The 27,112-nt window shown below is 43.0% G+C and overlaps 1 protein-coding gene and 1 long non-coding RNA gene across 2 annotated transcripts in view; one reads left to right on the forward strand and one right to left on the reverse strand.

Annotated features, from left to right (window-relative positions):
• Nucleotides 1–426: 426 nt before the first annotated feature.
• Nucleotides 427–27,112, reverse strand: part of LOC127008678 (uncharacterized) — a 200,516-nt gene continuing 173,830 nt past the window's right edge. Inside the window, exon 4 of the long non-coding RNA XR_007761244.1 lies at nucleotides 427–464. This is a non-coding gene — a long non-coding RNA (uncharacterized LOC127008678). The remainder of the gene's footprint in view (nucleotides 465–27,112) is intronic.
• LOC127008677 (uncharacterized) overlaps nucleotides 4,863–27,112 on the forward strand; it is a 51,226-nt gene continuing 28,976 nt past the window's right edge. Inside the window, exon 1 of the mRNA XM_050880984.1 lies at nucleotides 4,863–6,430. Within this exon, the coding sequence (XP_050736941.1) occupies nucleotides 6,214–6,430 (217 nt within the window). The 5' untranslated portion in view covers nucleotides 4,863–6,213. The remainder of the gene's footprint in view (nucleotides 6,431–27,112) is intronic.

Here is a 27,112-nt window from a genome sequence, read left to right on the forward strand (position 1 = left end):
AGAGAGAGAGAGAGAGAGAGAGAGAGAGAGAGAGAGAGAGAGGAAAAATACTTGACAAGAGGAAAAAGTGAATAAAAAACGGAGGAAATGAGAGAAACAAATTAGTGGAACGCGAAGACGAGGGATAAAAATACGAGTTAAACAAGGGAGACAACTTGAGAGAGAGAGAGAGAGAGAGAGAGAGAGAGAGATGAATAAGAGAAGAGCAAAACACGAAAGGGAGTTAAAGAAAGATTTTAATTTGCAGCAGTGACCTTTATCCTCTCTCTCTCTCTCTCACGACGTATACTAATTACAGAAGGAAACACTTAATTCGAACCTAAAAAAAAAGAGGAAACATTAAGACTGAGACTAATGGGACAGAAAGCAGGAAAGGAAAAAAATAAGATACTGAAAAAAAAACTAAAGAAAAAAATAATAGCTTACCTTGCAGATGTCTTCCCGATGACGCCTTGACGCTAAACCTGCAAGAGAAATTATTATTATTATTATTATTATTATTATTATTATTATTATTATTATTATTATTATTATTATTATTATTATTATTCAACTTTTCTTCTCATCCAAACTTTCCTTTCCTTTACTAAATACATCGCTTCCTACTTGATGTCATATGTTTCCTCTCTTCCTCCTCCTCCTTCGGCTTATATTAGTCATGTCGTGCATATGTGTGTGTGTGTGTGTGTGTGTGTGTGTGTGTGTGTGTGTGTGTGTGTTGGAGAGGAAATGCTGAAGGAAATCTGGAAACATGGACGAGCAGGCAGCAGAAAACCTATTGGCCCATTGCGAGGCTGTCTGCTTCTAGTGTAAATATTTAATTACTCCGGCAGCCACTAGAAAGATTAAACCCATTCTGTACATACTCGTAGATACCATTAGTTCACTCCTGACGCGGCAAAGTGACGATCAATGTGATTCTTAACCCGTCCGCTGCGATTGGCACGGATTTCGCCTTCACTGGTAGCCTGGTAACATATGCTCCCAGGTCTTTCTGTCCCTCTGCGGTGGGTAGTGGAGTGTTTCCCATGTGGTGTTGGTATGCTGGATTTCCCCTCCCAAGATGCATGACTTCACATTTTTCTTCACTAAATAGGAGCAGCCAATTTTTGTTCCACTCCTGTAGCTTGGTGATGTATTCTTGTAGGAAATCCGCATCCAAGGGGTTAAAGGAGTTGATCGTTTCCGGACAAGCTACTTCTGCAGGACGGTTGTTCCAGTGGCGGACAACTCAGCTCGAGAATGATGTCTGAATTGTCAAACGCTTCCGCCTCTCACATCAGCTATATCCTAAGGCCGAAAAGGAGATCAGTCGGGCTCTAATGCGTGTTTTTTTAGGTTCATGGTACGGAAGAAGGGTCAAACTACCACCAGGGTCATAAAACTAATGCTGGAAATGCTGAAAACTGCTACGAAAGCCTTGTCAAATATGTGTACTTGGGGGCCGAAATGTTGAAGAATATATACATTTTTTTTTTACAGCAGAGGAGATAGTACAAAAGAAAACAATAATGAACAAAAAGGCCACTACTTACTCCTCCTAAATATAGTAGTGACCAAAAAGAGAAGTAGAGTGGCCAAGGAGAGAAATAGAGTGGCCAAGGAGAGAAATAGAGTGGCCGAGGAGAGAAATAGAGTGGCCGAGGAGAGAATATGGCCCTTAACCCGTGTGAATGTCTTTACTGCATCGCTTCGCAGGCCATGGCATAAGAGCGGGCAACCTCGTGCTGAGCTAACGGACTTCCTGTTGCCTGACTTTCCATGTTTCGTCCTCCTCCTAGTATCTTCATTTTTCCTTCCATCTTCTTCTTCCTCTTGCCTCTATTTTTACCCCTTCATCCTTCTGCTTCCTCTTCCCATACCATCCTTTTTTTCCCTTCTATTTTGACCACAGTTTCTTCCTCCTTCTCATCCCCTACTTTCCTTTACCCCTTCAGTATCTTCTTTTCTGTACCCTTCCACCCTTCCTCCTCCTCCTCCTCCTCCTCCTCCTCCTCCCTCACTTTCCCGCCACAAAGAGGAGGGAGGCATAAAGTGTTGGCCTCACTTTTCCTCTCCTCTCCTCTTTTAAGGTCTCTCTCTTTATCCCGTAAAAAAGTGGGCGTGTTTACAATTTATGATCCACCCTGTTTGTTCTCTCTCTCTCTCTCTCTCTCTCTCTCTCTCTCTCTCTTTTTCTATAGAGAATCGTCAACCAGTGTGTGTGTGTGTGTGTGAGAGAGAGAGAGAGAGAGTGAGAGAGAGAGAAAGGAAAAAAAAATATTAGACGCGAAATTGAACTCACATACGGAACGAGAGAGAGAGAGAGAGAGAGAGAGAGAGAGAGAGAGAGAGAGAGAGAGAGAGAGAGAGAGAGAGAGAGAGAGAGAGAGAGTTCTGGAGAGGACATGGGAGGAAAAGTAATAATAGGTGAAACAAGCCTCCTCCTCCTCCTCCTCCTCCTCCTCTTCCTCCTCCTACTTCATCTCCTTTTCTTCCTTTCAATTTTCTTCCTCCTTTTCTGAACTCCTTTTCGTCTTGCTTCTTCGTCTCTTTCATGCCCTCCTCCTCCTCCTCCTCCTCCTTGTGGCTATAAAGACTTCATATATGCGTGTCTGTGTGTGTCTCTGTCTGTCTGTGTCTCGTCTTCTTTGCCATGTTCCAAGACGATCCCACTTTATGAAGCTTCTCTCTCTCTCTCTCTCTCTCTCTCTCTCTCTCTCTCTCTCTCTCTCTCTCTCTAATTCAGACAAGAGGGCTCACCATGAGGATACAAAATTAAAAGGTTCCCCTCATACACTGAAGCTGTGAAGGAGGAAGGGACAGGAGGAGGAGGAGGAGGAGGAGGAGGAAGAGGAGGAGGAGGAGGAAGGGGTAGTAAAGGCAAGTAAGCAGGTTGTTCTTTTTTCTGTCTGTGTGTGTGTGTGTGTGTGTGTGTGTGTGTGTGTTATACTACATAGCATGTTGATATAAACGAGTGAATTAAGGAATCACAAAAAAAATTCTCTCTCTCTCTCTCTCTCTCTCTCTCTCTCAAAAGCACAATTACTAGAGAGAGAGAGAGAGAGAGAGAGAGAGAGAGAGAGAGAGAGAGAGAGAGAGAGAGAGAGAGAGAGAGAGAGAGAGAGAGAGAGAGAGAGAGAGAGAGAGAGAGAGAGAGAGAGAGAGAGAGAGAGAGAGAGAGAAACGCAAATGACAAATATCTAAAGAACAAAAAAAGGTACAAAGAAATCAATAACAAACAACAAGAAAATTGACACAGAAGAAGAATACAAAAATAAAATAAAACAAAAATAAAACTATGAGAAAAAATAAAAAAAGTAAAAAAGCAAACCAAATCTTCACCATCAATACCACCACAATCACCACCACCACCACCACCACCACCATTACTACTTCGAACTGTGAATGCAGGGATAGTTAAGGCCACAACCTGGAGCTTGAACCACCACAAAGGGAGGAAGGGGGATTGAGGGAAGGGGGGGGGAGAGAGAAAGGGGAGTGGAAGAAGAGGAGGGGGAGAAGGAGGAGGAAGGGATATGGGGAAAGGGAAGGGAAGGGTATGAGAGGGAGGAAGAGGAGGGATAAACGGGGGGAGATAAGAGGAAGGGGAGGAGAGAAGGGGGAGGAGGATAGAGGAATAGGAGAGGAGGTGGAGAGAAACTGGAGGGGGAAAACGTAAAGAGAAGAGGGAAGGGGGGGAAGTGAACGGGAAGGGGAGGAGAAAGAGGAACAGTAGAAGAGGAAGGGGAGGGAAGTGGAGAGGAAGAGGAGAGGGTGAGGAAAGAATGCAGGAGGAAGGAAGGAGAGGAAGGGATGGAGGGGGAGGAGGAGGAGGAGGAAGAGAAAGGATACAAGAGGAAAGGGAAGGAGGAAAGGGAATGGAAGAAGAGGAAGAGGGTGATAGGTAGAGAAGGAATGGGAGAAGGAGAGATGTGGAGAAATGGGAATAAGGAAAGAGGAAGAAGAGGAGAAAGAGAAATGGTACAGAGTGAAAGAAAGGGGTGTAGAGAGAAAGGGAATGGAGGAATGAAAGGAAAAGAAAGGATAAGGATGCAGGAGAAAGAAATTGTAAGGATGAATATGCGGAGAAAAAGGAAAAAAAAAGAATGGAAGAGAAGGAGGAGGGAGGAGAAGGATGGAAAGGAGGAGGAGAAGAGTAAGATACAAGGGAGGAGAGATGAATGAGGGGAGGAAGATGGAGGAGACGAGGAGGGTGATAAAGAGGGAACAGGGGGAAGGGAGAGCAAGGAAGAGGATAAAGGAAAGAAGAAGGAAGAGAGGAGAAGAGGAAAAGAAGATAGGGAGGAAAAGGGCAATGAGAGGGAAGTGAGAGGGAGAGAAAGAAGAGGAGAGAGAGAGAGGATGGAACAGAAAAGGGCGAAGAAGGAAAGGGAGAGAAGGAAAGAAGAGAAGAGAATCACAAAAGAGGGAAAGAGAGAAGGAGGAGAAAGGAAGGAAAGAGGGAGAAGAGAGGAAAGAGAAGAGGAAAAGGCAGGGACAGCAAGGGAGGAATGGAGGGAAGAGGAAGAGAAAGGAGCTAGAGAGAGAGAAGAAGAGGAGGAGAAAGAGGAGGTGGAGATAGTAAAAAAGGAGCGAAGGAAGAGGAACAGGAAAAGGAGGAGAGGAAGAGACGCAAGACAGTAAGGAAGAAAAAGAAGAAGAGGAAAAAGAATAGAGAAAGAAGCGATAGACAGATAGTAAGGAAGAGAAGGAAGAGAAGGATGAGGAGAGAAAGGGAAGAGGGAGAGAGGGAGATACAGTAAGGAATGAAGGAATAGAAGGACAGAAGAGGAGAGGGAAGGAAGAGGGACAGAGGAAGAGTGCCAGGGAGGGAGGGAGGGAGGGAGTGCTATCCTGACGAGCAGTGCCACACAGTCAGTGCCTCTGTAGCCGCGGGAGGGGTCACACGTCGGCCGCTCCGCCCCTCTCTCCCATGTGGCTGGCGATCCTTCTCACGCCCTGACCGCCGCACTCACGCCCGCCCACCCGCCCGCACGCCCCCTGCAGTGCTCCCTTCGTAGGCCCCACCAACCCCCCCCGAAGGACATACTCAAGGACACAGTGAAGATAATGAAGAAAAAAGTTACGATCATTGACTTCGGTGACAGGAGGAGGAGGAGGAGGTCTTGAGGGTCAGAAAAGAAGAAAAGAAAAAAAGAAGAAGGAAGAAGAGGAAGGACAGACAGACAGACAGACGGACGGACGGATAATAACACCCAATTTTGTCGGTTTGGAATCATCTCACGGAACTATCTCTTTTTCTCTCTCTCTTTATGTGACTCAGAAAAGGAAATGATAACGGAAGAGGATTAAAGATAGACGGAGAGAACACACACACACACACACACACACACACACACACACACACACACCATTATGACGTGAGGAAGGACCATAACATCCTCCTTTTCCTCTTTTTACCTCCCCTCTTTCCTCTCCCTCTCTCCCACTCACTCCCAAGTCCACAGAGGGAGAGAATCGGAACCTTTACCAAACAGAATCAGAACCCACAAGAGGATAAGAAACGTTAACAAGAGGATTGACAAGACGAACGAGAGATTCTGTAACGCAACCCGGATCGCTACACTCAGGGAACTTTCCATATTAACGAAAACTTTAATAGAAACCACAAAAAATACCGGGAAAATCACAAGAAACCGCAAGACGAAGAGAAAACAGAGACGTAGGAGGGTTTTAAAATATTCCCATAAATCAGAAAGGGACTAAGAAGAAGAAGGAGACGAAGAAGAAGAAGGAGAAGGAAAGGAAAGCAGAAAGATACAAGTCCCAATATATTATCAGAGGAACCCAGACTGAATATGTATTAACTCTCCTCTCTCTATCTCACTCTCCTTCTTTTGGCTGGCACCCGCGGTCTGTACCCAAGTCAACCTTCTTTCCCTCCTTCCCTACCACAAGGAAAACAGACCCAGGGAAAGAGAGGAAAGAGAAAAAAAGAAACAGACCCACAGCAAGATAGAAAGAGGAAACGGGGAGAAAAAGACCCATTGGAAGAGAGGAAGATAAAAACAGACCGATAGCAAGAGAGGAAGATAAAAAAAGAAAGGAAGAAGCAAGAGAGAAAATAAAAAGGAGAGAAGAAAAAAAAAAACAAGAAGAGAGGAAACCAAAACTACACCAAACCATTAGAAAAACCAACCAAACCAAACCAAACCAAAATCAAGACCGGAAAACAACAACAACAACAACAACGCAATCCAACTCGCCATAATGGGTTCCAACTCTACGAACTCCGCGGCCACATCTACAGCGACTACTTCCACGGCTACTACTTCTACTTTAACGAGACCTGCTCCTCCTCCTCCTCGTGCTCCTGCTCCTCCTCCTTCTGCTGCCTTCACCACCACCACCACCTCGTCGTTCGCCCGTGGCTCCCTCCACCGTCACCTGCTGCTTCTCCTCCTCTCCTCCTTATTAGCGAGACCAGGTAAGAAATGTTATAGGTGAAAGTGAGAGTTTTGTCCAGGTTAAAATTAGAGAGATATAAACAGGTTGGAACTAGAGATATAAAAGAGAGATATGAATAGGTTATGGAGATAGTGAGTTTTATATACAAGTGAGGAGAGATAGAAGGAGATAGAGAGAATAAAGAAAATTGTATGGAGTGGAAAATAAAGACAGGTAAAAGAGATAGAAAAATAAAGAAGGGATAGAAATGGATAAATAATAATGAGGGAAAGAGATATTGTGAGGTGAATAAGATAAGGATAGGTAGAAAGGAAAGTGAAAAAGAGAGGAGAGATAGAGAATTATGTAGGAAAAGGGATTGTGAGGAAAGTAGAATAGACAAGTTGGAAAGAAATACAGGAGAGAGGAAGGATGGACAGAGAGAGAGAGAGAGAGAGAGAGAGAGAGAGAGAGAGAGAGAGGAAGATGAGAAGGAAAGAAAGGGAGAGAGATAGAAAAGAGGACGAAGAAGAAAGAGAAAAAGGAGTGAGAGGGACAGAAGTAAGAAAATGATAAAAAAAAACACGCTGATAGATAGATGGATAGATAGATAGATAAATAGATAGAGACGGAGAGAAAAAAGCAAGGTGGCACTCCTTTCTTCAATAATTATTTCCCTGACCATTAAAACAAACAAAAACAATCCACAGTGAGGTTGACATGGATGAGTTCCGATCCTGAGTAAAAAAATAAAAATAACATTGACTTTTATTTATATGTTTTTGCTCTTTTAGTTAGAAGCCCTGTGTTTGTGTTTTATTATTTATGGAGTAGAAAGAAAAGGTGAGCTTCCCTCCCATCTCTTCCCCCTCCCCCTTCCACCCCACTTCACCCCCCCCCACACACACACAAACACACGCACACACACACAGCTCCAGGTAATAATTGTGAAATACAGCCCACAGGTGTCCCAAGCTTACCTGAGAGTTAAAACTACATAAAATAATGACGGAAACGTTGAAAATAGAACGATGAAGCTGAGAGAGAGAGAGAGAGAGAGAGAGAGAGAGTTACTTTTACCCTCCCTTCAACATATATATAAAAAAAATGGAAGAATCACGCACAAGAGAATAAATACAAAAACATCTCTCGTTTTCTTTTCCCCTTTTTTTTCTTTTTTCCTCCCCTCCTTTTTTTCTCTTTTTTTTTTCTTCTCCCCTATCTTCTTTTTTCTTTATTTTCGCCTTTCTACGTTTATTTATTCCCTTCTTCCTCCTTCTTCTCTACTTCTCCTTTTTCTTCTTTTCCTTCTTCTTTTCCTTGTTCTTTTCCTTCTTCTTTTTATCCTTGTTCAAGTTTTTGTTCTCCCTTTTCTTCGTTTTCTTGTTCTATTCCTTTATATCCTCCTCCTTCCTCCTCCTCCTCCTCCTCCTCCTTCTCCTCTTCCTCCTCCCCCGCCACAAACGTTCCAGTATCGGCACATTCACATTTAAGGAAGGAAAACGTTTCGCTCGGTTCCTTTTCCCGATGTTGTGAGGAGAGGAGAAACTTTGGCGACGAGACCTTCTGCGTAGTCTCTCTCTCTCTCTCTCTCTCTCTCTCTCTCGAAACTTTATCATTAATGGTCAATGTTCCGTTCAAAGTTTCACTCACTCTCTCTCGATGCTTCGGTCTCGCTAAGGGTATGAAGCTTCAATGTCACTTTTTCGTTACTGTTTCACTTCATTCTCTCTCTCTCTCTCTCTCTCTCTCTCTCTCTCTCTCTCTCTCTCTCTCTCTCTCTCAAGTTAGGATTTTCTTACGGTTCATTGAAAGTTTGGCAAGGTTGATTTTTTCCTCTCTCTCTCTCTCTCTCTCTCTCTCTCTCTCTCTCTCTCTCTCTCTCTCTCTCTCTCTCTCTCTCTCTCTCTCTCTCTCTCTCTCTCAAGCATAAATCGCGTAATCAAAATAAACGAAGGAGATAAAACGATCTTTCTGCCGTAGAGAGAGAGAGAGAGAGGGAGAGAGAGAGAGAGATTTTCCAAGTTTTATGGATCTCTCTTTTTTTCTTTTCTTTAAGGAGCAACTTTTGGGAAACCAGATTACTACGCGACCAAGTCCTGTGGCGAGGAACTTTTCAGAGCGGGAAAGAGAGATATTCCTCCCGCGTCTGGGCTAAACTAAGTCATTTTCTCTCTCTCTCTCTCTCTCTCTCTCTCTCTCTCTCTCTCTCTCTCTCTCTCTCTCTCTCTCTCTCTCTCTCTCATCTCCCCTATCATCACGTTCCTTCAATATTTCTCATTCTCTCATTGTACTTCAATTAACAGAACCACAAATCTAACCTTTTGTTCTCTCTCTCTCTCTCTCTCTCTCTCTCTCCCCCCCATGTTCTACAGCGGCAAGCAGGACGTAACCAATCAAAGTTTCCGTCCTCGCTCCTGAATTTTACGAGCTTGGGTTCTTGCCAGTCGCGGGTAATGGATCTTTGCCACATCTCAAGCCGCACCCACTCTCGTCCGGCGTCTCCAGCGGGTCACACTACTCTCCCTGCCCACCCGTCGCCTTCTACTCCTGCTCCTCCTCCTTCTCCTCGTCTCGCCTTCCCCTGGTTGCTAAATACCCTCCCACGCCTTTCTTTGCTTCCTCGGACTCTTATTTTTTTTGTCCTTGCTTCCTTGTTTATGATGGAAAGCTTTCAATGTTTTCTTTCCCTTTGCTGCTAAAAAACAACCTTCCTTTTCTCTTGGTCAATGGATCCGTCTTTTTTTAACCCTGGACTTTCGTGTTGACGTTTAAAACATTCCAATACTTTTCCTTTTTACTTGCTACTTGTTATATGTCTCCAGTTTCCCAGCCTTCTCCTCCGTCTCATCATCATCTTAAGAATCTTTTCGTCTCAGCTTCCCTTCGTTGCTAAATACCCTCCCACGCCTTTCTCTGCTTCCTCGGACTCTTATGTTTTGTCCTTGATTCCTTCTTTATGATGGAAAGCTTTCAATGTTTTCTTTCCCTTTGCTGCTAAAAACAACCTCCCTCTTCTCTTGGTCAATGGATTCGTCTTTTTTCAACCCCTGGCTTTCGTATTTACCCTGAAATCCTTCCAATATTTTTCCTTTTTACTTGCTACATTTTATTTGTCTCCTGTCTACCCGCCTTCTCCTCCTCCTCCTCCTCCTCCTCCTCATCTTAAGAATCCTTTCGTCTTCCCTTCCCTTCGTAGCTAAATACTCTCCTATGTCTCTTACGCACTCTTTGCTAAATGGGAATCCTCTTTTTGTCTTAGCTTCACTTTTTATGCTTGGAAATGCGGGTCACAGAAGTTGTTGTTGTTATTTTAGATCATGTTTTTTGAGATAAGGTGAAAGAGTGAAGGTGTTGGTTAACTCTTGCATAAGGAAACTGGACAAGAGAGAGAGAGAGTTGAAAGAGTGAACTACTCCCTCCTCCCTCTCCTTCCCCGTCATCTCCTTGTCATCTCCCCGCCTCCTCCTCCTCCTCCTCCTCCTCCTCCTCCGCCTCCAGCATCTCTTCGTCTTCCCCTCCTTTGGTTGCTAAATATCCACCCACGACTTTCTTTACTTTCTGGGAACTCTTTTTTTTGTCCTTGCTTCCTCTTTTATGATTGAAACCTTTCGATGTTTACTTTCCCTTTCCTCCTAAAAAAACATCCATCCTCCTCTATTCTTGGTCAATGGAAACTATCTTATTTTTTTCCTTAGATTTATTATTTGTGGTGAAAACTCTCCTATATTCTTTCCCTTTACTTGCTTACAAAAAAAGTCATCTATATCTATTATCTATCATCTATATCTATTTTTTTCCTTAGATTTATTATTTGTGGTGAAAAATCTCCCTGTTCTTTCCCTTTACTTGCTTAGAAAAAAAAAAGATCTCCCTTCCTCCCTGCTTTCTACTTCTCCTCCTCCTCCTCCTCCTCCGCCTCTTCGTCTTTCCTTTCTTTGGTTGCTAAATACACTCCCACGCCTTTCTTTGCTCCCTCGGTATCCTCTTTTTTTCTTAGCTTCCCTTTATGCTTAAAAAGTGCGGGTCACACTGCCCCCTACCCCCTTCCCGTCTCCTCGTCGTCTCCCTCCTCCCCGCCTTCTCCTCCTTCTCTTTCCCTCCCTCCTCCTCGCCTGAAGCATCTCTCATTTCTCCTTGCTATAGTTGCTAAATGCCCTCCTGCGCCTTTCCTTGCTCGCTGGGAACTTTTTTCATCTTAACTTCCCTACGGTTTCCTTTTAAATGTAAAGAAAAACTAATTCACTTTCCCTCTTTCCATGGTCAATAGCCACTTTTTTTTTTTTCCCAAGCTTTCGTATTTATATTGACAAACCTTCCCACGCCTTTTCCTTATTCTTGCTAAAAAAAAAAAAAAAAACGCTTCCCCTCTTCCCTATGGTTTCCTTTTAAAATGTAAAGAAAAAAATAATTCGCTTTCCCTCTCTCAACGGTCAACAGCAACCTTCATTTTTTCCTCCAGCGTTCGTAATTATATTGAAAAACCTTCCCACGCCTTTTCTTCTTCTTGCTAAAAACAATCCCGCTTTCCTTCTTCCCTTGCTTTTTTATAGTTAAGGAAGAAGCTCAAGGGAAAACACAAATGAAAACAAAAAAAAGTCTGCTATGTACCGCTCCTATAAAGAAGTGGGGAAGAGTGGCCCAAACAGAGGTCAATTTCGGGTGGAGAGGTGTCTTGATAGGAGGAGGAGGAGGAAATACAGACAAAGTAAGACTGCTCCAGAGATTACCAGTGAAAGGGATGAAAGAATGAAGATACTGGTTAACTCCTGCATAAGGGATTTGGACAGTATAGGGATGAGCTAAAGGGATGAAAGAATGAAGATACTGGTTAACTCTTGCATAAGGGATTTGGACAGTATAGGGATGAGCTAAAGGGATGAAAGAATGAAGATACTGGTTAACTCTTGCATAAGGGATTTGGACAGTATAGGGATGAGCTAAAGGGATGAAAGAATGAAGATACTGGTTAACTCTTGCATAAGGGATTTGGACAGTATAGGGATGAGCTAAAGGGATGAAAGAATGAAGATACTGGTTAACTCTTGCATAAGGGATTTGGACAGTACAGGGATGAGCTAAAGGGATGAAAGAATGAAGATACTGGTTAACTCTCGCATAAGGGATTTGGACAGTATAGGGATGAGCTAAAGGGATGAAAGAATGAAGATACTGGTTAACTCTTGCATAAGGGATTTGGACAGTATAGGGATGAGCTAGAGTAGAAAGTTGTGTGCAGCGGGGTAGCGGAAGGAGGGGTCGGGGGGGGGGGGGGGGGGAACATGAAATTAGCAAGTTGAGAAGAGCAGTCAGCAGGCTTGATAAACATCTCCCTCTTTATCCCTAACTTCCTTATTTATGGTGAAAACTTTCCCACGTCGTCCTTTTCTTGCTAAAAAAAAATATAAACTGATCTCATTTTCTCTTTATCTTCGTCTCATGTGAATCCTGTTTTTCCATACATAATATCCCTATTTATGCTGACACACTTCCGATGTTTTTCCTTTTCCTGCTAAACCCCCGCCTCGCTTCCCCTTAATCCTTGCCTCATGAAGACCCTCCTTTACGCTTCATGGAAAACCTCCTTTTAGCTTCATGGGAACCTTCGTTTTGCCGCTTAGCTTCCTACTTAAGCTGAAAACCTTTCCACTCTTTCCCTTTCCCGCTAAAATTCCACCACGCGTTCCTTTACTTATTGAAAATCCCTTGTTTCCTTTCCCTAGCCTGCTGGAAACCTCGTTTCTATTGCCTTCCTTGCCTAAAACACTCTCTTCTCCTCACTGTCGAGACCCAGAAGACGAACAAACAGAGGGATGAGCATAACAGCATAGATAACAGTGACCCCAATCAGAGGCAAATACCGGATGGAGATATGGAGACGAGAATTGTAAATATCCGATAGGCAAGAGAAGGAAAGCAATTAGTCAGATATACAAGAGCCATAAACATCTAATTTACCTTTGATTGGGGTTACTTTTATCTGTGCTGTTATGGTCATTCCTCTGTTTGTCCGTCTTCTGGGACCCGACATCACTGCTGATAACCCACCTTCTTCCCTTGCCTTTCCCATGTATCGAGACACCTCTCACCCCGAAATTGACCTCTCTTTTGGCTACTCTTGACTTTTGTGGGAGCGGCGAGTAGCGGGCTTTTTTTGTACTCTTTTTGTTGCCCTTGAGCCGCATACTTTGATGTAAAAATAAAAAAATCATCCGTACCTATAATATAAACCCCACGCCCTTCTCTTTGCTTACATTAAACCCTTCTTAATCCTCTCCTTGCTGGCTAATACACCTTTTTTCATTGATTATCCTCCTGTCTGCTCCTGATGCACCCAACACTCGCCCCCTGGAAACCTTTCTTATCCCTTTCCCTACTCTCTGAAACTTTACTAACCTTTTATTGCTTGCTGAAAACCTCCCCAATCCTTCTAAGGTAACAGGGGAGTCCTTCACCTTTCTCTCGTCTCTATGAATCCTCTTTAGCTTTCTTTGCTTGCTGAAATCCACCTCCCCAAGTTTCTAAGGTGTCTGGAAACCCTCTTGACATCTCTGCTGAAAACTCTCCTCATCTTGCCTTGCTACTTGGAAACCCTCTTTACCTTTTTTGGGGGGCTTACTGGAAACCCTTCGTACCGTTATTTGCTCTCTGGAAATCCCCTTTACCTTCCTTTGCTCGCGATATACTCTTCTAACCTTCACTGGCTGCTTTAAATCTTCCCTTCCTTGCTCTCTAGAATCCACTTTCCCTTTCTTTGCTAGCGATATACTCTTCTAACTTCCCTTGGCTTCTTAAAATCTTCCCTTCCTTGCTCTCTAGAATCCCCTTTCCCTTTCTTTGCTCGTGATATACTCATCTAACCTTCATTGGCTGCTTAAAATCTCTTCCTCGCTCTCTAGAATCCCCTTTCCCTTTCTTTGCTCGCGATATACTCTTCTAAATTCCCTTGGCTGCATAAAATTTCCTCTTTGATTCTTTTTTTTTTTTCACAACAAAGGAAACAGCTCAAGGGCACAAAAAAAGGACACAATAAAAAAAAAGCCTCAATAATCACCCTTCTCCAAACTCATAGTCCTGCTTCACCTCTCCATTCAATCCTGACCCACTTTCGGCTACTCTACATCAACTATTTACATGCAGAACCAGCGCCACTTTTTTTTTGTCTTCTCTTTGATTCGCCCTTGAGCTGCCTCCATAACAGTAACACATAATAATCACCTCTATAATCACCCTTCTCCAAACCCGTATCGTCCTGCTTCGCCGTCCGTCCAACCCTCTTTCCTGTACTCGCTTTTATTCGCGAGTTCCCTGAATAGCTTTGCCACCCTCTTCGCCCCGCCCCGTCACCCTGTCCAACCCCTCCTCCCGTTGTTTAGATATCCTGATTCTCTCTCTCTCAGCGTCGTCACCATCAATAGTAGCCGCTTGTGTGTTAATGGCGCCCTTTCAGCTCTCTTTACACTGTCTACACCATAATTTCTGTAGCTCTCGTGTCCTGGTTTTCATTTTCTATTTAGCGTCAATTTCACAACCTCAAACAAAGCGATCTTTCCATCCTCTTTACAATTTCAAAACATTAATTTCTGTAGCTCTTGTATCCTTTTGTATCCTCTGTATATCTAAGTAATCTGTATTCTTGTATCTTGTATCCTCTTTTATCTCTTCTTAACATTAAACATCGACCCTAAGATAACTCTAACTAATGCCTCTTGTGTTAGTTGCCTCCTTGTCACACCCTTCACCCTCTCCATACGTCCTTTCTGTTGCTCTTGGGCGCTGGTTTCATTCCCGTCTTCACTATCTACCTTACAGAACCTCGAATCGGATCTTCTTGTATCTTAGCGTCTTCATCTCCTCACCCTGTCCATCCTCTTATTTCTGTAGCTCTTGTATCCTGGTTTTCCTTCTTTACTTCGCCATCAACCTCAAAACAACCCTACCCGAAGCCTCCTGTATCTTAGTAGCGCCCTCTACATCTCCTTAACCTGTCCGTTCCTTCATTTAGTATCTCTTGTACCATAGATTTCCTTCCTCTACTTTCCTTCCCTTCCTTTCCTTCATCTCCACAAGCTAAAATCCGAAGCCTCTTGTATCTTAGGTCCTCTTTATTTTCATACCCTGTCCACCCCTTCATTCATAAAGCACTTGCATCCTGATTTCTCTTCCTTTCCTCTCTTTCCTCCCCATGAACCTCACAGCGGCCCCAACCGAAGCCTTCTGTATCTTGTAGCGTTACCCTCTCTCCCTCCCACCCTTCCGCCCTCGCCCCTCCGTCCAGTGGTTTAAATAATATGCTGGTATTTGTGTTCAACTCGCCCTCTCCCTCCTCCCCTCTCTCTCCTCCTCCTCCTCCTCTCTCTGTTCCACCCGCATTTCCCTGTTCGGTGGTAAGCTTCCTCAGTCTCGCCTTTCAGACCCAACCCGTAGCTTAAAATTACTGAGCATCCGTCGCTTTGTTTTCCGCTTACGGATGGAATTAAGTCGTGTTTTGTAATGTTAGGGATTCGATTTGTTTGCTACGGTACAAAATGAAGAAGTACAACAACATGTATTCTACCTTTCGAGGCCTGCTTGTTTATAATAGCAGAAAAAGAAGGGAGAGTTTCCTTGAATATCTGGTGAAAGAGCGGATCCTTGTGAAAACTCTTGCATTAGGGAATTGGACGGAGGATATTGGGCGAATCTGGCCGAGTTTTGTGGCCTGTTTCTTGTGGCAATGCAGCGACACACACACACACACACACACACATACACACACACGACACACTCAAGCACACACATAAGTATTTTTCCTCACGCACACGATTGATTCCTGAATTAATTTTTTACAGCAAAGGAGTCAGTTCAAGGGCATAAAAAAAAGGAAATAGTAATGCACAAAAAAGCCCGCTACTCACTGCTCCTAAAGAGTTAGAGGAGTGGCCGAGAGATAGGTCAATTTCGGGAGGAGAGGTGTCACGGAGGTCCTTTTCATCGAACACCTATATTCTTATTCCCCGGCGCCTTACAAGCAACTATTTAACTTTTAATGAACCGCTAGCCCCGCGATGTTTACAGTCTCATAAACAAGAAAAGGAGTAGATTCAATCAGCTACCTTTAAACAACCATTATTGATTCACGCTGCATAATTCGTTCTATAATTGACCGGATAACTTCACGCATAAAACGATGAATGTCACGTTCGCTCTGCATTTCTCAGCACCAAGGGAGTGATGTACAGGGCTCTATCGCCACTCTGACAACACATCCAAAGTTTAATATTCAAGCTAGTAAATGGAATCATAACTTCAGATACCTCTAAAATTCATGCGTAGAACCGTGAATATTTCGTACACTGAATTCCTTTTCACTCGTGGTTCTTAAACTTGAGCGCGGGAAAATGGATAGGAGGCGCTGCTCTACACCAAGAAAGCGATGCATTGACCCCACTGGCGAATTTTTCCAAACATCCAAGTTTTAGTATTCACAAGTAAAAAATTCCTACTTCCACAAAGCCCCTGAGTTTATGTTCTGCTTTAATGAATCACAACATTCCTCGGAGCAACGTTTGACAGCCTAATTAACTGAATCGGCAAAAGATCACGACTAATTAACACTCAAAAAGCATCTTAATTAGGGAAAAATGAAATCATGCTCAACATTTAATGCGTGAAGACTAATGATCACGTGTCATTTGTGCATCAGAACGAGACTTGATGGCGCAGTGAAGGAGGAAAGACTCGGGAACGCAAGAAATCCAAGCCCAGGGATGTTACGGGCCATGCTAAACATTTCGGCGCCCAAGAACACACATTTGACAAGGCTTTCATACGAGTTGCGGGTCCGTCTATATGTAGCTTAGGTTCTCGGTAATCTGTACAGTTTTTGTGCCCGAGGTCTTCTGCGTGTAAATTATAGAATTCAACGCCCTCAGGTACGATATAATATTTTTTCCCCTAACAAAACCTCACTCGTTCAAGTCCTTTACGCAATTCATTAAACGGTTATATATTTTTCCTCTTAAAGAACGTATTGGTCCAAGTTCTTCGCATAAATCACTTATTAAATAAACGCCTAGATATACATTTTCATATTTTCCTCTAACAAAACCTTGAACATATAAATCCTCTACACAAACGCTCACATGAAACGCCTACAAGAACTTATTCAAGACTTTTCCTCTATATTTTTTTCTGCAGCCCAGTCCTCTACATCTATTATACATTACCAAACTCCTACAGGTACAATTTCAGACTTTCCCTCCTAAAGAACCTACATTACGCGATCAAGATAATTATACTAGACACAGTAACGCCTACAGGAACATTTTTTTTATTTATTTTTTCGCCCAAGACCTCTGTACATCTATATCACATTATCAAAGGCCTACAGGGACAAGACTTTTCCTCCTTACGGAACTACATTATGTATTTATGATCATTACACAAGACACTTTAATGGAACGCCTACAGGAACAAATATAACTTTTTTTTCATTTATTTGTTCTCCAGTTCTCAGCATCTCTGTCAAATTCTCAAACGCCTACGGGTACGATACCATACTTATTGTGCGTCTAGACTATTATGCGAGAGACTAATAAGCTCTTACAAATACGTATTTTTCTCCTCTTTACGAACCTTTATAACGTGCCCAGTCAACAACAGTTCTTACAACGAAATGCCAACAGGGAGTCTTCTGAAACGTTCCTCTCTACGAAATTATTATGCGAGAGACTAATAAGCTCTTACAATTACATAATTTTCTCCTCTTTACGAACCTTCATAATGTGTCCGGTCAACAACACTTCTTACAACGAAATGCCAACAGGGAGTCTTCTGAAACGTTCCTCTCTACGAAATTATTATGCGAGAGACTAATAAGCTCTTACAATTACATAATTTTCTCCTCTTTACAAACCTTCATTATGTGTCCGGTCAACAACAGTTCTTACAACGAAATGCCAACAGGGAGTCTTCTGAAACGTTCCTCTCTGCAAATTTTCAAGGCGGTATGTTCGGTATAGATCGTCCAGACTATTCATTTAAGGGAACCAAACTACAAATCGAGTCTTTTTTTTTTTACAACAAAGGAGACAGCTCAAGGGCACACACAAAAAAAGGAAACAATAATAAAAAAAAGCCCGCTACTAGAATCAGTCAAAGCAAAGATTAATAGACCTTTCCTACCTCAGCAATGATTTTCCTTAGCAATGATTTCTTTCCAGCTAATAATTATTCACGCAATAATTCTAATGATGCGTGCGAGAGGGCATTCACACCCTGCGTCTAAACTCCATGACCCTGCAGCCACCTCAATGAAACTCAACACAAGCCAGACATCATAATTTTATCCCTAATATGCGCTAATTGGTATGGTGCGTACGAAATGGCATTCACTCCCTGCGTCTTAAGTCCATTACCCTGCAGCCACCTCAATGAAACTCAACACAAACCAGACAATATAATTTTATCCCTAATATGCGCTGATTGATATGGTTAGTACGAAATGGCATTCACTCCCTGCGTCTTCAGTCCACTCCGTCCATTACCTTTCAGTCACTCCAATTAATCGCCTCACAACCAAGACGCGACACGCCCTCCACTCTCAACTTCACTCAACTTATCGGCTCCTGAGTTCTCCCGTTTGAAAAGTCTCTTGTAGAAGTCGCTGGGCTTTTCACGTACTGTTTTGTAATCCTAGTGATAGTTTAACACGACTTCTGCACCTTGAGCGGGAGAATCACTCAAGAAAACCCGGTTAATCTCCTCAGTGGGCTTGGAAATTAGGGACGCTTTCACATTTACTTTGTTTGTTTTGAACGTTACCAATGGCTGTTATCGCCGCCATAGTATTTCCACGTAAAACTGGCCGATGGGGTAGTGGCGGCTGCGGGGTTAGCCTAGCCCCGCACCTTACCCCACACTCAAAACCTCTCGCTTCCTCTGCAGCCGCCACTACCCCATAGGCTAGTTTCACGTGGAAAACCATAGCGTCGATCTCCGCCATTGGTAACGATCAAAACAAACAAAGTGAGTGTGAAAGCGGCCCTTAGTCATCCTGGGAGTTCGATATGTTTAGGAATATAGACTGGAGGCTCCTCGCGCGGCCGTCCCTACTAATGCAAGGACACAGCGAGGAGTGGCCCGTCGAGGGGAATTAGCGGCTCCCCTGTCCACTTCAGAAGCGACGATTACCTGGGATTCGAACTAGATTACCAAGGAGCCTCGCGTCGGAATGTACAGTCGTCAAAAGAAGCTTCAAACACCCATGGATCCTTGGAACAGACTCTGAGCGAAATATATATAGATGTAATGTTGTCTCGGTTAGGTCAGTAGAAGTAGAAGTACCGCCGAAGTTAAGTGGGATTTTATGGGTGTTCGATATTATTTTTGACTGAACGATGACTCTTTACTTATTTTTTCTTTACAGTAGAGGAAACAGTTTAAGGGCAAAAAAAGGAAGCACTAACGAAAAAAAAAAGCTACACCTCTGTAAAAAGTCGCGTCAAAATGATGGAATGCAACACTTATCAACTGGTCAAGTAGTTCTCGTTACACAACAAATTAACTTTACCAGACAGAAGGAACGCGTGCATGCAATCATATGACACCTGAGTATTAGCTTCGCGTCTACCTGGTAATAGAAGTGTCCAGGTACTCACACAAAACAGCAACTAATTAACTTTCCACCTGCCTAGTCTTACATTCCTCCTCCACTTCACAATCTACCTTACTTACTCTAACTTAGCACCTGCCTGGTATTACAATTCTCCTTCCCCTCACAGCCTACAGCTTTACCTTACTTGCTTCCAAAGACGTAGGAGGTTGTGGTGATTTCTTTATTCTTTTTGTTTTTGATGAGCAACGACATAGCGACCTTATTTTCTGTATCTTTTTATTTATTTATTTTTCCCTTGAGGTGTCTCCTTTGCTGTAAAATAATATCAAATACCAAAAAAGAAAAACACCATTGCAACATTAAAACAAAGCAGGTTATTTATGTCTTTTTTTTTTCTCTTGCCCGTGAGCTGTCCATTTTGCTGTGAGAGAATATTAAATACAAAAACACCTTTCCACCAACGCAACACCTTCCAAACCAAAATATATACAATTCTTTCACGAGCCTTCTGGTAAAACTATCATATGCAAAAACACCTTTCCATCACATCTACACCTGACCAACCACGGCATATTACCTTCATAAGACTCGGTAAAAATCCACGACCCGTATGCACTTTTCTATTCAAATGATAAAGTAACGCTTGTTTATTGAGTCGTGCTGCCTGGCCGCCCGTCGTGTCAACAAGTAAACACAAAATATTCAAGACACGCCGGCTCCCAACACCGCACAACACAACACAACACAACACGGCACAACACTGGACAGCAGGGAGGTGCTGCGCCGCGCTACGTGAGAACACTATCCAGCATTACTCCGCCAAGCCAACATTTAAACATTCCAAGTCTATAATGAACTGACTTCGATCCCATTACCGAGACCGATCCTTTGCTATCTGTACTTATTATTTTTTAACCTTTGCTACTCAACACCTGAATGGAAAATGTGAAGGGAGAAACATTCCTTTTGACACCAAGAAGACGGTCAAGTACGGGGTATGGTGAGTGGGTAGACATTAGAATTCTCATATCACTCAGTCACTTACACCCGTACATATAAGGCAGACACTCCGTATTAGAATCTTGCTGTTCAATAGGCGAGATTCCCCTTTCCTTGTTCACATACAGAAGTGCCAAAAGATATCGGTTAAGTCAAGGGTATACCTCGCCTGGTTTCGCTTGATGGTTTGTACCCGATTAATAAGAGCTTTGCGTAGATAGGAAACGAAGCTAGCACCAACTTATCCGTCCGCAAGTCACACCCGTCACTGGCATGCACCCAATGTTACAACTCGCTTTATGGAGAGGTCGTGAGCTTAGTTCGAGAGGCATCAGTTACTTTATTTCCGTCACTGAGACTTATTTCTTCACAACAAAGGAAGAAGCTCAAGGGCAAAAGCAAAAACAATTAAAAAACCCAAAAGCCCGCTAACAACCAGAAAAAAGACTAATGAAAAAGCCCGCTAGCAGAGAAAGACCTCACCAAAAAGCCCGCTAGCCATAAAGAACACTAGCAAAAAATCCCACTAGACTACAGCGGGGTTACTATTCTATTTCGAAGCGTAATATGATATGTAATTTTACAGGGAAAAGTCTTGGTCTGGGTTTGAGAGTCGGCCACTTCATTACTTCAGCACCGTCATTTTATTCTTTTCAACGGGGCTACTATTTCCTCGATGCGTAATAAAGTCTATCTATTCCGCTGCGTCTTTCCCGGCAAAACGACACGGAGAGCATTTATATTCTTCTCCACACTTGAAGCCGCGTCGCTGCGTCTCGCTGTCTAATTAAAAGGTGTCGTGTGGCCTGACGAGGCGCGCAACTTGAAGGTGGTGCCGCCTCGATGACGAACTCCAAGTGGACGCCCTACTGAAGACAGACGTGGTGGTTGTAGTGGTGATGGTAGTAGTAGTAGTAGTAGTAGTAGTAGTAGTAGTAGTTGTTGTAGTAGTAGTAGTAGTAGTAGTAGTAGTAGTAGTAGTAGTAGTAGTTGTAGTTGTAGTAGTTGTTGTAGTAGTAGTAGTAGTAGTAGTAGTAGAAAAATACCATTAGTAGTAATAAAAGTAGCAGTAGATAATCAAAATAAGAATGACGAAGATAATGATACTAAAAACTGATAAAATGATAACAGCAATAATGAGAATAACAAAAAAACAGTGACAAATGTAACAGCAGCAATACAAATAACAGCAAACTAATATCTAAACAACAACAAACACCACCACCACCAATAATAAAAAAATAATAACAAATAATAACAAACATGACCAATAACCTCGTCGTTGGGTTCAGCGCCGCTCGCAAATACTGTGAATCATAATTTCCACCTCCAGCATATGAGACACGCCGAGAGATTAAGTTCAGTCAGTTCTTACCTGTACACATTAATACCTGGCTTACACCCACACACACACACACACACAGAGAAAGCTCCTAATATTCATACCATTATTTTGGATGCAATTGCTCAAGGGAAAGTGTGAAGGAATCTGTATTACGTTGAGAGAGAGAGAGAGAGAGAGAGAGAGAGAGAGAGAGAGAGAGAGAGAGAGAGAGAGAGAGAGAGAGAGAGAGAGAGAGACTCATAACACTAATCACAACACATTAAAGAAAACGACACCAAACAATCCAAGGCAGACTAAATCACATCCTCACAAAACATCAGGTTCGACTTAGTGCTTCTCGGCTTTACTTACGGATTTATTTATTCATACAATCATCAAAGTCTATCCTCCTTACTTATTGTTTCTTTCTTTATTTGTCGAAGTCTCTCCTGCGAACACGTGAACACAAGAGGTCAGAATCATGTTGCGCCTTGTTAATATTGCAGCCGATTCTGTTTCTCCTCCTTTGTTGCGAAATAGTTCTCGGGAAGTTGAAGTTCTTACAAAGGTCTGTCTCCTGGTATTGGAGCGTGGTGTATCTCTGGACATCACTGCCGACCGTTAGCGTTACTATTATTTATTACTATGGTCATCATGAAACACAGTGCAAAAGGAAATGGCGAAAGAGTAAAATAATTTATACTTTACAGTAAAACATAACCCCGACACAGCTAAGACGTAGAGCCGTATTTCACATTTCGTGGCCCAAGTTCACATATTTTACAAGGCTTTCGTAGGAGTTTGGGGCATTTCCAGGGATAATTTTATGACCCTGGTGGTAGCATGACACTTCCTCTGTACCATGAACCTAAAAATGCACACATTTGACAAGGCTTTCGTAGGAGTTTGGGGCATTTCCAGGGATAATTTTATGACCCTGGTGGTAATATGACACTTCCTCTGTACCATGAAGCTAAAGATGCACACATTTGACATGGCTTTCGTATAAGTTTGGGGCATTTCCAGGGATAGTTTTATGACCCTGGTGGTAATATGACACTTCTTCTGTACCATGAACCTGAAGAAACACTCATTAGAAACCGACTGACCCCATCTTTGACCTTTAGAAATAGCTGGTGTGAGAACCGAAAATGTCTTATAATATCGACCGTAGGGAACAGAAGGTGAATATATTGTTATTATTTATTATTATCATCATTATTAAACACAGTGCAGAGGGAAAAGGCGAAAGAGTTCAAACACTATAAATTAAAACAAAATCATAACCCCAACAGACCTAAGACGTAGTGAATTGAGGGTGAATGGAATATAGAAGCTCAATCCTCGTCAAAACACAACTGCTCCAACACTGACTTGGGTTCGTTGTGTTGTGCGTCGCTCGTCAATCCAAAGACTTCCTCGAAACATTTATGCGTTATGAACCGTCGACTTGATTATGAAAGAGAATAAGAAAAAGAGGGTGTCGTTACTTTAATGCAAGGGGAAGAGGAAGTGCAAGGAGGAGAATAAACAAAAACAAGGAAAAAGATGCCTGCAAGAGCCTCCTCTGAACTCTTTTTTAATAGAAGTGATTAGCGGTTTTTTTTTCATGATTGTTTCCTTTTTTTTTGTCCTGGAGTTGTTTCCATTGCTGTAAAAAATATATAAAAATAAATATAAAACACCAACACACACACACACACACACACACACACACACACACACACACACACACCAAAAAGAGTGAATATTAACAGACTCAAACAAAACCTCCCTGCAAACAGCGCCCTCTGGATAATTGTACGAAGGTTAATTAAAAACTTTCGGATACCTGATCGGCGGGAGAACGGATTTGAAAACGCCCCGCCATAATACCCTAAAATTGGCCAAAATTCCCCAAATCACCCCAGTTTAGGGATAAAAAGGGTGCTTTATCCCCCATCATCCGTTGTCTGTTTGTTCCTGGAAATATCTTTAACAATCTGCCAGGACTTTACATGAGGTATATTCTCTCTCTCTCTCTCTCTCTCTCTCTCTCTCTCTCTCTCTCTCTCTCTCTCTCTCTCTCTCTCTCTCTCTCTCTCTCTCTCTCTCTCTCTCTCATAAGCCTCTTTAAAATAGCAGTAAGAAAAGCCGAGAAATTCAGTCTGTTTACGTCTGTCTGTCTGTCTGTCTGTATGTATGTATGTAAATATGAATCTCTCCCTTTTGTCTGCTTGACTGTCTGTATAACTGTCTGTATCTGTCTGTGTGTAGATGAGTGTGTGTGTTTGTTTGGTTGTCTGTCTTTAAGCCTGTGTGTGTATGTGTGCATGTTTCTGTCTGCCTGTGTGTGTGTGTGTGTGTGTGTGTGTGTGTGTGTGTGTGTGTGTGTGTGTGTGTGTACCTGGATGTCCGTCTATCTGCTTGTGTGTGTATGTGTGTCTTTGCGTGTCTGCCTACATTAGCCAAAACCATGAGCCATGTGGGCGTCCTTTACGTTAGGTTAGGATAGATTAGCAATAACCATGAATTTTGTGGGTGTCCCTTTGGTTATGTTATGATAGATTACCAATAACCGTGAACTGTCTTTTTTCTTCTTCCTTTCCTTTCTTTCTTTCTCTTTCTCTCACACACCTGCCCCCCCCCCCCTCCGATGCAGTTACCGGTACATAATGCACTAGTAACACGCTCCCCTCACTCTGTCACTCGTCACTACGCTGCAAAATGTATGACGCCTGAATGCAAAAAACAGAAGAAGAACGAAGCGTCAATATGTCCGGTATATAGCTTTTTTTTTGTTATCAGAGAGAGAGAGAGAGAGAGAGAGAGAGAGAGAGAGAGAGAGAGAGAGAGAGAGAGAGAGAGAGAGAGACGCACACACACACAGACAGACAGATAGTAGATGCGCAGATACATACACAGAAGCACACACACACACACACACACACACACACACACACACACACACACACACACACACACACACACTTATTACTGTCACAAAGAGGCTTATTTTTTTGTCCTAAATTTTCGTACTGTAACTAACCCCGGAGAGAGAGAGAGAGAGAGAGAGAGAGAGAGAGAGAGAGAGAGAGAGAGAGAGAGAGAGAGAGAAATATACCTACCTACGCATTACAAATAAACAGGTAAATTCAATTATAAAATACACACGACTAAGTTTATATCCTCTAAACTTCATGAAATATCAAAAGTGAACATCAAACGAAATAATCTCTCTCTCTCTCTCTCTCTCTCTCTCTCTCTCTCTCTCTCTCTCTCTCTCTCTCTCTCTCGGCCGTCCCTTCCCACGCACCCCACTCCCCACGCTTAACAATGTAATCAGCCTAAACACAGCCCGCCCCTTCACGTCCCCATACCACTCAACACAGCACGAGAAAAGAGACAGTTAAGGGGGGTGGCGGCCGCAGCTGGTCTGGTGAGGTGGCCGGGGCAGCGTCACCCTCTCATGATGCGTCTGGCTTGGTTCCTCTCCTGCCCTTTGAAGACTCCGATGGTAGTCAGTGTTTTGTGGGTGTCTGTGGTGATTCTTGAACTTCATAGAGGATTTGATGGTATAGGTGGTAGGGGCAGCGTCACTCTTCCTTATGATGCGTCTGTTTTCTCTCCTCTCCTGCCCTTTGAAGACTCCGATGGTAGACAGTGTTTTGTGGCTCTATCTGATGAATCTTATATTTCATAGCGGATTTGATGGTATAGATTGTCAAGGCAGCGTCACTCTTCCTTATGATGCGTGTGTTTTCTCTCCTCTCCTGCCCTTTGAAGATTCCGATGGTAGTCTATGTTTTGCTATGCGCTGTCCTGATTCTAAAGTTTCGCAGCTGATTTAATGCTGTTAGAGGGCGGGGCAGCGTCACTTTTCCTCATGATTCGCCTGTTTTGTTTTATCTCCCTTTACAGACTCATCAATACAGGTTTTATTACAAGTTTCTTCTGGCTCTTTAACGATTACCTGCCAGTCAACAAGAAATCATGTGTCAGTATTTCAAGCACTTGTGACACGCCAGTCAGCGCTTTGGCGAGCCCGCAATTGTTTCGAGAGAGTCAATCGCGGACAATAAGGACGCGATAAGGACAGAATTGAAAGGTGAAATCCATATGGCAAAGTCCAGTGAAAATGGGCATGTGTCACGCTGTCCGGGAGTCGATTCTTCTTACTGGGTTGCTATAAGAGAGAACAGAGTGGAGGAGACCGAAGGGACGTCCAGAGAGTTTACGAAGCAAGCTAATCTATCCTAACCGAACCAAATGGAGTCCCAAAAGGTTTCTAGCTAAAGATAACGTACATATTCCAAACTAAACAAAGGGACGCACACGCAGTTCATGTCTCAAGCAAACCTGTTGTATTCTAACCAAAGGAACGACCACAAAGTTCATTAAGCAAGCTAATCTATCCTAACCGAACCAAAGGGACTCCCAAAAGGTTTCTAGCTAAATATAACCTACATATTCCAAACTAACTAATGAGACGCCCACACAGTCCATGGCTCAAGAAAACCTATTGTATTCTAACCAAAGGAACGACCACAGAGTTCATGGAGCTTGCTAATCTATCCTAACCGAACCAAAGGGACTCCCAAAAGGTTTCTAGCTAAAGATAACCTACATATTCCAAACTAAACAAAGGGACGCACACGCAGTTCATGTCTCAAGCAAACCTGTTGTATTCTAACCAAAGGAACGACCACAAAGTTCATTAAGCAAGCTAATCTATCCTAACCGAAACTTATAATCCCAGGTCTTTCTCTGCCTCTGTGGTGGATAGTGGAGTGTTTCCCTTGTGGTATTGGTGTGCTGGATATCCCCTCCCAAGGTGCAGGACTTTACATTTTTCTTCATTGAATTGTAGCAGCCACTTTTTGCTCCGTTCCTGTAGCTTGGTGATGTCTTCTTGTAGGAAATCCGCAGCCAAGGAGTTAAGGGGAGTGTCTGCGTGGAGGCTCAGTCGAAGGAAGCAGCGCAATAGAGAGTGAGGCAACGCGATCCTGACGTGTGTTTTTCTTTGATGATGAAGAGCGAATCATTAATCAAACAGCGATGATGGCAAAAACTAATGAGCGGCATCCGTCTTCCTGTAAGTGGGCACATTCCGGGACGTGGTTACTTAAAGAAAATAAATAACGTAAAACGATGCCCTCAGAACTGTTCACTGCACGACTCTACGACTGCGGCTGTTGGCGGTAAACGGTAAACACACTCACACGAATAAATAAATAAATATCCTAAAAAAAAAAACGAATAAACGAAATGATAAAAAACAGAATAAAAATGAAAAACGAAGAATTCCACGTAAAACTAAACATTTCAATACCTTAGAAAAAAACACAAACACAAAACGCTCCTTCCCGAATCCCATAAGACCTCGAAAACAAGTCACTTCTCGGTGGGGGGCTGCAGAACAAAAACTGGGTCGATGTTTATGACGCTATTTTGTGGTGTTAGGTTTTTACAACACCGCCGAGAGAGGAAGAAAACGGAAAGCGGGGTGTGTGTGTGGGGGAGGGGAGGCGAAGCTATGGAATGCTGAGTTAAGAGGAGGAAGAGGAGGAGGAAGAAGAGGAGGGGGCATGTGAGGATAAGAGAAAGTAGATGAATGCGGATGACGAAGGAAGAAGAGGAGGAGGAGGAGGAGGAAAAAATAAAAGAGGACATCAGAAGAGGAGTAAGAGGAAGAGAAGGAGGAAGGGGATGTGAGGATAGAGAAAGTGAAAGATAGATGCGGATGACGAAGGAGGAAGAGGAGGAGGAGGAAGAGGAAAAGGAAAAAAGAGGACATCAGAAGAGGAGTAAGAGGAAGAGGA

The sequence above is a fragment of the Eriocheir sinensis genome, chromosome 38 (genome assembly GCF_024679095.1).
Source record: "Eriocheir sinensis breed Jianghai 21 chromosome 38, ASM2467909v1, whole genome shotgun sequence".
Classification (NCBI taxonomy): Eukaryota; Metazoa; Arthropoda; class Malacostraca; order Decapoda; family Varunidae; genus Eriocheir; species Eriocheir sinensis.